The 12,056-nt window shown below is 37.3% G+C and overlaps 1 protein-coding gene across 3 annotated transcripts in view; it reads right to left on the bottom strand.

The window, feature by feature from the left end:
• Nucleotides 1-11,855, bottom strand: part of LOC117112053 — a 35,108-nt gene extending 23,253 nt beyond the window's left edge. For 2 of the 3 annotated variants that reach the window (XM_033255107.1, XM_033255109.1), the window contains exons 1-3: nt 11,657-11,855; nt 7,571-7,804; nt 6,327-6,499 (exon numbers count right to left, since the gene is read on the bottom strand). In XM_033255107.1, the coding sequence (XP_033110998.1) occupies nt 6,327-6,499; nt 7,571-7,798 (401 nt within the window). In that variant the 5' untranslated portion in view covers nt 7,799-7,804; nt 11,657-11,855. Of the gene's footprint in view, nt 1-6,326; nt 6,500-7,570; nt 7,805-10,869; nt 10,950-11,656 lie in introns of all 3 variants that reach the window. The other variant, XM_033255108.1, reaches the window with a different exon arrangement.
• Between the last annotated feature and the right edge of the window lie 201 nt (nt 11,856-12,056).

Genomic DNA, 12,056 nt, shown 5'->3' with positions numbered 1-12,056 from the left:
TTTTTTATTTATTATGCCATGGCTTTATTTTGTTAAATCCATTCATAGATTATTGGTAGATGAGTTGCGCCTCTTCTACAGTGCGAATGGTACCCACGTTGTGTGGGTTAAGTGTTTAATAATAGATCTTTGCTTTATTTTGTTAAATCCATTCATAGATTATTGGTAGATGAGTTGCGACTCTTCTACAGTGCGAATGGTACCCACGTTGCGTGGGTTAATTGTTTAATAAATTATTGTTATTTCAAATTGTTTTGTACATTGTACTTTGTTCAGTTGTCTAACCCGCAGGCACATAAAAGGCAGTTTCCACTAGACTTTCGTGACAGAGCTTTCCATTTCTTCAAATACCTGTTCAAAAATATCTAGGAGTTGAATTTCAGAGTTTGGTGGGCGATACCATGCTATAATTGGCTTAGAATTGTGTTTAACAAGTTCAAGTACAACCATCTCAAGCTCTACTCTCATGACATCACTTCTTAGTTTACAAGTAAAAATTCTATTACTATTTACATATACCGCAACCCCACCCCCTTCTCTATTTCTATCTTTTCTATAGATATCATAGCCATCAATATGAATTTTATTATCCATAATAACCTTATTTAGACGTGTTTCATTCAATGCTATAATGTCAATACAATTTTTAGTAATTAGGTACTTTACCTCAACAAATTTTCCCGGAAGAGAGACAATATTTATACCTGAAATACTTAAACCCTTATTATTAAATACTATGCAATTTTCGCTAAAAATGATTTGTTCATGTGGATCGGAGTTTTGTTGAGAGTCTGTAGATTCACTATCATCATTTGAGTTGTTTTTAGCTTTGTTTTCATCAGGTGAGTTGTTTTCATTAGCTGTTATCAAATCAAGCAAATTGTTTTCAAATAAACTATTTTCATCACTAAGAGTTGTGTGTGTTCTATCATCAGTAGTCATAGATTTCGGCTGAACCACTATTTAGCTGATACATCAAATACCGGCCGTACTATAGTTGTAAGACTAGACTCTTTTATGACAGGGTGATGTGGCATGTAGTAGGTCGGGCGATCAGTGGGTTTTATGTCCCATGGTAAAACTTTCTTAATAATGGCTAATCTTTCCATCTCACTTAGGGCCTCATTAATGGAGGGTCCCTCGCCAGTCTGCGACACAGGCCCTTCAATCTAATTTCAGCCATATTTCTATTATCATGAAGGCAATGTTGCATTCCTTCCTTCCATGACAATTTTACCTCATATCGCCCATTCACAAATTCTATGCTTTTAATGTTGGTCAACATTATCATCGGGATCCACTTCCAATGCTGGGCTTACACAAATTGTTTCAAGGTCCCATAAACTCTTTACTGGTAATACCTGGTATAACTGTCTGACAAAATAATTGATGAGTGACATTGCAATTAATGGTGGGGGTTCTATTTTCTAACCTTTCCTTCCACAGACCTGACAGAATCCATCCAAATACTGTATCCTGCACAACGAGACCCCCTGGGAGTTGCAAAACCTCTTGTCTCATAATGTCCTAGTAATGGTCAAGGCCCACCGAAATATCAACCTTGATCTCTCCATTCTCATCATACTGATCGGCTAGTTGGAGATGAGAAATAGACTGACGTATTTCCTCTGGAATACCAGTTCTATACATTGGGGCACATATGGTTCTGACCTCTACTGCTCCAATGAGTTCTTGTCCTTCCATCTTATTTTCTAGAATTAAATTGTAAACATTATGAACTGAGCTGGGTGATGCTTTCCACCCCCAAATATGCAGCATAGGAAAATAATTTTGCTGTGACCCATTCTGGTCTTATCGCCTTAACTAATGGACTAGTTACCAGTAGGTATTGTCTGACCCTGTGTCAAACAGAACTGTTGCATATGTACTACCCTTACTCCCTTTAATTAATACATTGGCTGTTTGTAATGCTGTATGTACTTTGTTTTGAGTATTGTATGATATACCAACATGATTAACTTTTACTTTACCATCTGCATTTTTTGCAATTCTTGGTTTGCATAACAATTCATGGTGTCTACCATGACATTTATTACATTTTGCCAAGCAACCTTCAGCAAAATGGTTTCTGGCTAAACATCGAAAACTGGCCCCAGCTGCCACTATTTCTGAAATATAAGTTACAATGGCGCACCATCTTTCGGATGAGACGTTTAAGCCGTTGGTCCTGTGTGTGCATTTATGGCCCATGTGCATGTTAAAGAACGCAGTACACTCTTCGGAAAAGAGTAGGGGATTGTCTTCCAGCCTGCTGCCCAATCACCACCAGAAGGATCCCACTGGAAATAAGTCTTCTTCCAGACTTTCGTGGCCTATCCTTGGTGTTTACACCGAATAAATCCAATCCAATTCAATCCAAGTTTTAACCTAATTGGGAAGCACTTATAGAAATGAAACACAATAAAATGCGACGCAATTATTTGCCTAGAATTACCAGCTCAGCCTTCAGCAGCAAGGCCTGGCTGTAAAAACTAAGAGGCCTACTAACTCATCCGATCCTGTCAGGTGTCACCCAATAATTAAACAAATCTCCATTTCTCCTGATCAAATGTAATTTTCGCCCGATTTACAGGTCCCCGCAAAATACTCCAATTTATGCATAAATATGATTGATTTGATCGTTATTATCAAATGTATTCGCCACCTGCTTCATGACGCGATAAACAGCAGCCATTTTCGATTTGAATGTCGACACCATCGGCCAACTTCGCAGGCACGCAGGTATGCAATTGAAGGGCAGCAAACAATTAGTGTCTTTTTTAGTACTCGGATCTTGTACTGGTATCATCTTTTGGGGAATTCTGAAAACCTCCAGATTTTTTGGTAAATCTCCAGATTTTTGAATAAAACCTTTAACTAACTTTATTAATACCAGTTGGAAGTTTACATCCAGAGTCAGACTCAATGGCTGTCAGCCTGTCACTGTCAGATTAGACAGTAAGGATGAGCCAGTGTTTTACTTAGATTACTTTTAGTGCTTAAAAATAAAGACGCATCACTGTGATTTTATTATTGAAAAGTGTCATTTCTTTTCTTTAATAATCATTTATTATCACCGCAGAAAAAAATGCTATGCACAATTTTGGAATTGCTCCACAAAACAAAAAGCACATAGTACTTTTTGCTACACACAAAAAAATGCTGGGAATCAAATGCTGTTCATGATGACAATAACTGACATTTTAAAGTGTCATCTTTTTTGAAGTGAGAATGACTAAAAACTAGCTCCATGTCAAAGAGCTTCCCAGAAGAAGGGACCGGTTAATGCAATTGAAGGTCCTCCTGAAGTCGATGAAGGCTAAGTGATGTTCGTGGAGTAGCGAGGGCTTCATGGATTAAGGTATGGAGCTCCTTGACTGCACTACCGGTCGATCTACCACTGCGGATGCCATGCTGCTGGGGAGGCAATAAATCATTATCCTCAGCCCAAGACAAAATCCTTCTATTCAGAATATATTTATAACACTTATAGGCACATGATAAAAGACCAACACCTCTATATGAGTCAGGAACCATGAGAGGGTCTTTACCTTTACAAATAGGGAGTAACTACACAGCCAGGAAGTGGGACAACACCCATTAGAGAAACAATAGTTAATAATGTATTGTAGGGGAATTAAAGACAAATATGTCCTCACACTTCTTAAAAGAACTCGATTGATAGGCCATCAGGGCTTGCTGCCTTTCTGATCTTACTATGCCTAATGGCAGTTAGTGTTTCTAAAGGAGAAATGTCCTCATCAAGCAATTTATCAGCAACAACTGATGCGACCGGGAATTCATGAGTATAGACTAGAATTTCTGAGAAGTGGTCAAACCAGATATTGGGAGGCACCTGAAGAGCTGCGGCTCTCCTGTTCCGTGACTTCCACAATCCCCAAAAATCTTTTTTAGCCTTTGCGACCTGACCCTTAATTATAGCATTTGGATCATCTTCCAATTTAACATTGCTCTTAAGTCTCTAATATGCAACAAAAGACATGTTTTAGTCTATATCTTATTATTGATCATTTTTGCTAATATAAACCTGGTCACATTTTCCAGGCATAGGATTACTTTCCCAGGACATCATAGCAACCCCTTGTAATAAGGTATGTAATACTAGGCCTACTTAGGCAATAGGCTATAGAATAGAGTGAAATATAATGTAGTTGAATTTATACCAAAGTCTCAAAAAGCTTAATAAATAACATTTTTAATAATAAATAACATTTTTATAACGCAAAGGACAGTTAGTTCCGAATCGCTTGGAATTCCAAGTTCTGTAAACAAATCAAAAGAAATGATGCATTTAGAGTTTTGTTCTCAAGATGTTGATGCACAGATTTCATATGGAAGACTGTTCCGGAGTGAGTAAAAGTAAAATTTTTAAAATAATGTGTTGGTTGACGGGTAACCAGTGCAAATCGCGCATAACAGAAGAAATGCGATCACAGCATTTGGTGCATGCAACAAGTCTTGCAGCCGAGTTTGGAATATTTGAAGCGATGACAGATGGGTATTTGATAGGCCATATAAAAGAGAGTTAATTTGCAGTCAACACGTGATGAGACAAGTGCATTGATGAGACTTTCTGTTGAATTTTTATCTAAATATTTACGAATCTGGCCGATTTTGTAGTAGTACCCAAAAGAAGCAGTACGACATACATTGCAAATGTGTTCTTTCAGACTCAATTTTTCATCTAGCTGAACCCCCAGATCTCTGGCTGAACGATAAGCAGCAAAATCTGTACCTCAAACTAAAGTGGATCAGTCCAGTCTTTGAATCATTAAGCATGAGTTAAATTTTGAATGGCCCAATAGTGGACATCAGCGATGTAAGATTTGAGTCTATTTACAGATTCAGAGTGATGCGTGGGTTTCATGATTAAATAAAGTTGAGTGTCATCAGCGTAAATCGTATATTGAATCTTCTCGTGGGCACTAACGACATTGCTAAGCGGTCCTGTATAGAGAATGAAGCCAAGCAGACCTTTTACAGAACCTTGGGAAACACCCCAAGGTATTTGAAATATAAAACAAACCATTTAAGGGCAGTTCCACTGATACCCTATCTTCCTTGAAGTCGCTGAAATAAGATGTCGTGGCTGATTGTGTCAAATGCAGCAGAGTAGTTGAGTAATATGAGAGCTGCTTCATGTCCTTTATCAACAGCGAGGAGTAAATCATTAGTTAACACGTAATAGAGCTGCTTCGGTAGAATGGAAATGACGGTATTACTGATTGTACTTTTGAAAACATGTTGTTTTCATGCAGCTACTCTATAATTTAAACAGTTATGATTCTTTCCAAGACTTTTGAAAGAACTTTTTTCAGTGTCGGCGTGACGTGGGATAACATCAGAGCAGATGGTACAATTCCTGATAAAAGCAACATGTTGATAATGTTTGTGATATGTGGTAAAAGAACATCATGGCAGCTTTTGAACATCCAAGTTGGAATTGGATCAAGTTGGTTGGACCTGGAGGCACTTTTGGTGTCCTCTGATACATATACTTACTCAAATTGTGTGAAGCTGCTATAGCATATTTCATTGACACTAAAACTGATTTCTGGAGTAGAGGTGGAATTTAATTTCTTGCAGATTATCAGAATTTTGTCATTAAAGAAAAGACTCAACTTATTTGCAAAACCCTTTGATGACTTGTGTTCTGGCAGGACCGGATGAGAATCTGCCATATATAATTTAGGCGCGAGCTCCAAATTATCCCAGACGGCAAAAACGCGTCTAGGTCAACATCTTATCACGAACGCGTCTGAGAAATCAACTATTCTAATTACCACGCTATATGAATATTCATTTGCTACACGCTTGAATTATGGCTCGCCTCTGGATGACGGTGAATCGTTTGGACACTTGTTGATCGTTTGAACGATTTTCTATTGTTTTCTTATACGTACATGTGGCTATACTTTCTCTATGCTTATATGAAGATTTGTAAATTACATGATGACAACGTAGTATCAATCATCCAAATTTCATTTTATGTTCTGTGATGACAATTATTTTCTCATTTCCTATCACATCCCCACAACAAGTTAAATTTTCTAATTACAAAATAAAATGATGATATGTTTAAGTTTCAGGAGAAAAAACCCTACTGTGACAGGGTTTGAACCCAGAACTTCGGGATTGGAAGGCAAGTATTTTTACCAAGTAACAAAAGTAACAAGTCATGGTCATCATTGACGTTCTTTGGTGCCACCTGTAGCCCGTTGTCATCCTCCCAGTTAGGGATAGTATGCAAAGATGTTTTTCCTCCTACCATTCTATTCCATACATAATAAACAACAAAAACTTACACAGAGACTTCACAGATGTAACAATGGCAATTTTCAATGACATGTCTGTGTTCAGTTCTATCAAATGTCTTGACATTTTTCTTCTTCTTTCTACGAACATTTGGATCAGCTGGGTCAATTGAAATGCAAATGAAATGCATAATAATATGGAAAGTTATCATCATTCCTGGAATCTAATACTTAATTAAGGCAAAAATACAAAGAATTTTAACTTTTCATTATTGGCTGAAAATATTATTTTTACTGAGTCAAATCAAAGTCAAACAGGTGGTGGAATAAGTCTTATCAGGACTATAAACCGTAGGCCCATTGTACACAATTTATCTGTGAACTTTCAAAGGTACTCAGTATATTTTCAAGACTAACTACATTTCGACATTAATTATGCCATCATCACCTGATGATGACATAATTAATGTCGCAATATTGAATCTTAACATGGTGGCGTGCATTTCAATACTTGGAGTATGTATTATACTTTCTAATATATTTGAGACTAAAGTTTCATTTATTCAACAAAAGTAACTGTAAAATGAACCAAATAATGAGCTACATTAAGTTGAGAAGAAAATTTGGTTACCCTAAAAAGTGCAATAGATTTACAATTAACAGAAACATACGACAAAAACAAAGACTGATCAAGTTGATGGACACCATTGCATCATCAGTAGATGTTTTTTTCTTTAAAAATTGTAGTGTGTCCAAATTTGGCTGCATTTCAACCTCAGTAGGATTTGCTCATAATATTTTATTAATGTGGGTCAGGTTGGTCTAAAATCATATAATAGGCACTACCGTCGAGAAGTAGAGAGGGTCAGGCAGGGCCAGTGCCCTGGAGTCCGAGACAAAACAATTACAAAATTAATTAATTAATTAGGTGTATTTGGGAAAAAAAATATTTTGAATGACATTCACATGGTCAATAATTTTCTACTACATATACTGAGACACAATTAAAGACCCCTGTAAGCAATTCTGAGACCCTTCTAATTCACAAGAACCAAAATAATTATAATCTTCAGTCTTTTAACACAAAGCTAATAACACGTTATATCGTCATTGCGGACTATCCGCATATGCCTTAAAACTAAAAGAAAATGCATACTTTTGGAGTCCGTACTGAGCCCAAAAAATCCGCAATAAAAATATAACGTGTTTAATGCTCTAATAGGAGACCTACGTATATAAAGTTCTACATCAATGAAAATTACAAAAAAAATATTAACAATTTATTGGAAGGATACAATATGTCCAGCAGGTTGCCAGTGATATGGAAGAACTGGCACAGCAACAAAATGGTAAATAACATTGAAAATAATTATGAAGAACCAGGCTACAAACTGCAATGGATGTGGTGGGTAACTCCAACCATTTTTGCGTGCATTGGTTCTGTAAGTAGTAACTGCATCATTTCCTTGACTACTTCTGCCTGATTCCTTTTGCAGTCGAGTTTTCTTTTTCTTTGATTTCATACCAGTCTGAAATTAAAGTATACCGCCTGTGGTAAAATCTGGAAAACTCTCATAAATTTAATAACAAAATTGCCCACTTACTGTAAAAAAAAATGTTCAAGTTGCTAAACAGGGTATAATATTAGGGTCTGCGTTGCTGTGTGTCAGACAGCATTGGCTGACCTCCAGGAAGAAGCAGTGCAGACAGGAGTCAGACCAGCATCGCGTTGGCAACTGCACCTCACCTGGCGTCTCACATACAGTCCAGCAAATTAATCGCTTGACGTACCTCTGGGCGCACAATTCAGCAGATTTTACCCTTGCCACCGGTGATTTTTTTGTTTCCGTACGAAACTTGTTCTCTGCATTGCAAAACACATTTAGGCCCTTTTTGGAAGCATGGTCACACACATGGGTACCCACACCTAGACTGAGTTGCCCCAGGCAAATGCTATGCACCACCTAAAAGTTATTGGGTATGTTCCACTAAACACCTAACAGTACTTGAATAGTGATTTAAGAATAGAAGCTTGCCTTCTAATCCCAAGTTCCTGGGTTCAATTCCTGTGACAATAACAGGAAAAATCATAAAAAATCGAACTCCCTAAGCTAAGCCTCATAGCCAAAAGAGACTTCGATAATAAAAAGAAAGCATAAAATTATGTCAATCAACACTGTCCTAACCCTCTGCCGTTTATACATACCGGAGCAAAATGCAAGAAGCCATGCCTTGTATCTATGCTTCAAAACTTGAAATAAAAAAATACTATGAAATGGAGAAATATATTGCCCTGGTTAACTGCAAAGAAGATATATTTTTGTTTTAAATGGAGTTCTCTGAAAAATGCAATTGACTCATAATCAATCAATGTTGTGTATAATATTTCTTGTTATTTTCTTTTCTGATAATTTTTGTTATTTGGTTTTTTGCATTTGAGGCTAATAAAGTTGGCTTTGCCACACCAAATAAAAAAAAAATTATCTTATTTATTTTAAGAGGGTCCCAGCCAGAGAACAGAAGGTTCACCATCTCTATAGTAGGTCCAGGCCTAGCTAGGCTACTAAGTAGTATGCCTAGTAGTAGTGGTAGTAGTAGTAGTAAAGTAGTAGTAGTAGTAGTAGTAGTAAGTAGTAGTCGCAGTAGTAGTACGGGCTTCAAGTGAACTCGGCCCTTAACCGACTGGACCAGGGGTGGCGCCAGCAAGGGGGCATAGGGCCCCCGTCGGGGAGAAAAGCACAATTCGTCGGGTAGAAAAATAATATGTATTTTCTACATATTAGTAGACTCTAAAATCGATTAAATAAGCCTTTGAAACCCTTATATTGTGAAAATTTTAGGTGGCTTTGCCCCCTGGACCACTTTCGAAACCTTTTAATCTAAGCTCGACCACGCCCACTTTGCTTTCGTCGGGGTAATCTGACCCCTCGTCAGGGGAATCGCCACCCCCCTTGTCGGGCAAATCCTGGTGCCATCCCTCGACTAGAGCATACCGGCTCTGCCCTTCACCAACTCGGCTCATGAACCAACTCGGTCCTTGTCAACTCAGCCATTAAGTGACTCGGCCCATAACTAACTCAGCCCACACACCAACTCGGCCCTTGCCAACTCGGCCCTTAGCCAACTCAGCCCTTAGCCTACTCGGCCCTTAGCCAACTCGGCCCATTTACCAACTCGGTCCTTAACCAACTCGGCCCATACACCAATTTGGCCCAGCTGAACAGAATGTGCCCTTGAACCTATAGTCCTATTTCTAGTTGCATAACTCTATAGAGTATGTATATAATTTGTGGAAAGAAACGTTACAAATTAAATTCCCATGGTACTCTTGAATTTCATTAACAAGTAATTACAGTATCACATTGGTGTTACTTATTTTTCTTTTTTACAGAAAAAACAATGCAAATGTTACTGGTTGACTGGTTTGAGACACACCCTTTTTATCGTTTGTTGCGTTATTAATTATAACCGTACGTTTTAATGGCCGTTTATTAGGCTTTTATTTTGATAAGCCTGACAAAATTACTCATTGGGCTATACAGTAGTTGCATAACTACTGTAGTATAATTTGTAGAAAGAGACGTCCACAAATACTGAGATTCTCACATAATGGTACTCTTGAGGTAAAGCAGACACAAGGTTTGTATTTTCTTGTTTGTTTTATTTCCATATTTGATACAACATATTCTGATTATTATAAAATACACAAATAAATGGAAATATAAATGTAAGACTCGTATCATTGTGATTCAATAATTCGATAAATATATAGTTTTAATATAATTCATAAATAATGTTAATGGCCGTTTTGGACTTTTTTTTAGGCATATTTAATAAGCCGGAAAATGCACTACTACAATGCCTCAGTGTACTAGTTGCCAGGAAACTTAAGTATAAAATCGGCAAGGAACTTTCCCACTGACAGGTTCCAGCATGGTACACTTGAAGATGAAGCAGACACAACATCTTTGTATGGAATTCCTCTGTACGCCGCTTTCAGGAATGTGGGCGCATTGTGCAAAGGGAGAAGTAGGCAGATGCTAAAAATAGACAAATACCGGCAGCTATTTTTTTTTTGGTGCAAACGCGTGGATGGCAGTGAAGGTGTCACGTGTGTTCACCTACTTTATTAAGTTTAAATCGTACACTGTCTGCTGATCATGTTTATAAATGCAGAAATAAATGGAAACATAGTAAAATATAGGTTTCATAGCCTTTTTTAGGTTTTAACTGGTTTTAAACAACGAGATGAATTTGTTTCAATAGTAAAATAATTAGAGTTTTAATATTACATATAATTACAGAATATATATAAATACATAAAAACTAACTACCGTATCTGATCTAACAGGAAAACCAAAATTAAAGATGGTCAGGATTTTAAAACCAAAGCATTTGAAAGGTCCAAAATCAATGACATGAATGTTGAATCGAAAGATGATAGGATCATCTTTGACGATCTCAAAGACAAAATGCGGGTTTAATATTATATATACTTAGTTCGGTTTAATCCTTACGTTTCCATTCAGCATTGGGCCCACTATTGTATAAATATGTAAAACATAGAAAACATTACTTTGTGGATAAATTTTACCTAAAATTTCCAATAATTAATACATGGTAGAAGCGTCCTCGTCGCGGCCCTGGTTAACCCTAATTCTACCACCAACACACCTGCGGACACGACAACAAAATTAACAAATATAAAAATTAAAATACGTCAAAAGGCTACAAGAATTACATTAAAATTAATAACATAAAGTAAACAAACAAAGACATGCCTACATTATGGTACTGCATGTTTGTGTATCTCCTTTATTTCTTTGTGGATATTAACTTTTAAAAAATACATTCATGTATGACAACAAAATAATAAATAATTATTAAGATTCATAACATTATAAAAAGGCTTTCCCATTAAAATATACCAAAAGCGACTCCGTTAATGGACCAAGTTGGTTAATAAGGGCTGAGTTGTCTGTTAGGGGCCAAGTTGACATGGGCCAAGTTGGTTGGTGTATGCATGGAGGAAATATATTAATATATAAATATATTAATATATTTCCTCCATGGTGTATGGATGGGCCGAGTTGGCTGTCCGGCCGAGTCAGTATGGTCCAAGTTGGCGAAGGGCCGAGTTGGCTTGCACCCATAGTACTAGCCTATAGGCCTAGGTGGCCTAAAATAGAATTTCATAGGGAGTAGGCTAGGCCGAATTTAGACTATAGTCTAGGCCTGGCCTAGACTAGGCCCAGGCTAATTCTAGGCCCGGCTAATTCGGCTAGGCCTAGGTAGGCCTAGCCTAGGCCTAGGCTAGGATTAGGAATGTATCCTCACCAGCTGCATTCTCTAATCGTTACCAAACAAAAACGAAGACTTACTATTATCTGTAAAAAATCAAAAAATAATTGATAACAGTGCCATTAAAATTATGTATCCTCTGACACAACTCAGTCCTGAAAGTTAAATGAATTTCAGCTACTTTTGAATGCCATGATATCATATGAATGATCGACTTGGAAATCTATTTTATCATCAAGTTTTTGTGTTGACAATGACAACCAATACGTTTTGCACTGCAGCGACATCTCGCTCTATGGCTGTACCCGACTCGCTGCTGGCGAATCGCACTTAGGAATACGAAAGCGTGAACCTATGGAACGCCGATCACGCAAGGGCCGCCAAGGCAAAACTACCACTTTTTCTTATCAAAGTTTCTCCGAGGTAGTCTCTTCTTTTATTTCAGAGTACAAGGCATGTTTTTCTGTTTGTTTCAATGTT

The sequence above is a fragment of the Anneissia japonica genome, unplaced genomic scaffold, assembly GCF_011630105.1.
Source record: "Anneissia japonica isolate Jap-2015-1 unplaced genomic scaffold, ASM1163010v1 scaffold699_len907043_cov185, whole genome shotgun sequence".
Classification (NCBI taxonomy): domain Eukaryota; kingdom Metazoa; phylum Echinodermata; class Crinoidea; order Comatulida; family Comatulidae; genus Anneissia; species Anneissia japonica.
Note: the sequence above shows the minus strand (reverse complement) of the source record. Positions and strands in the feature narration are given on the sequence as shown.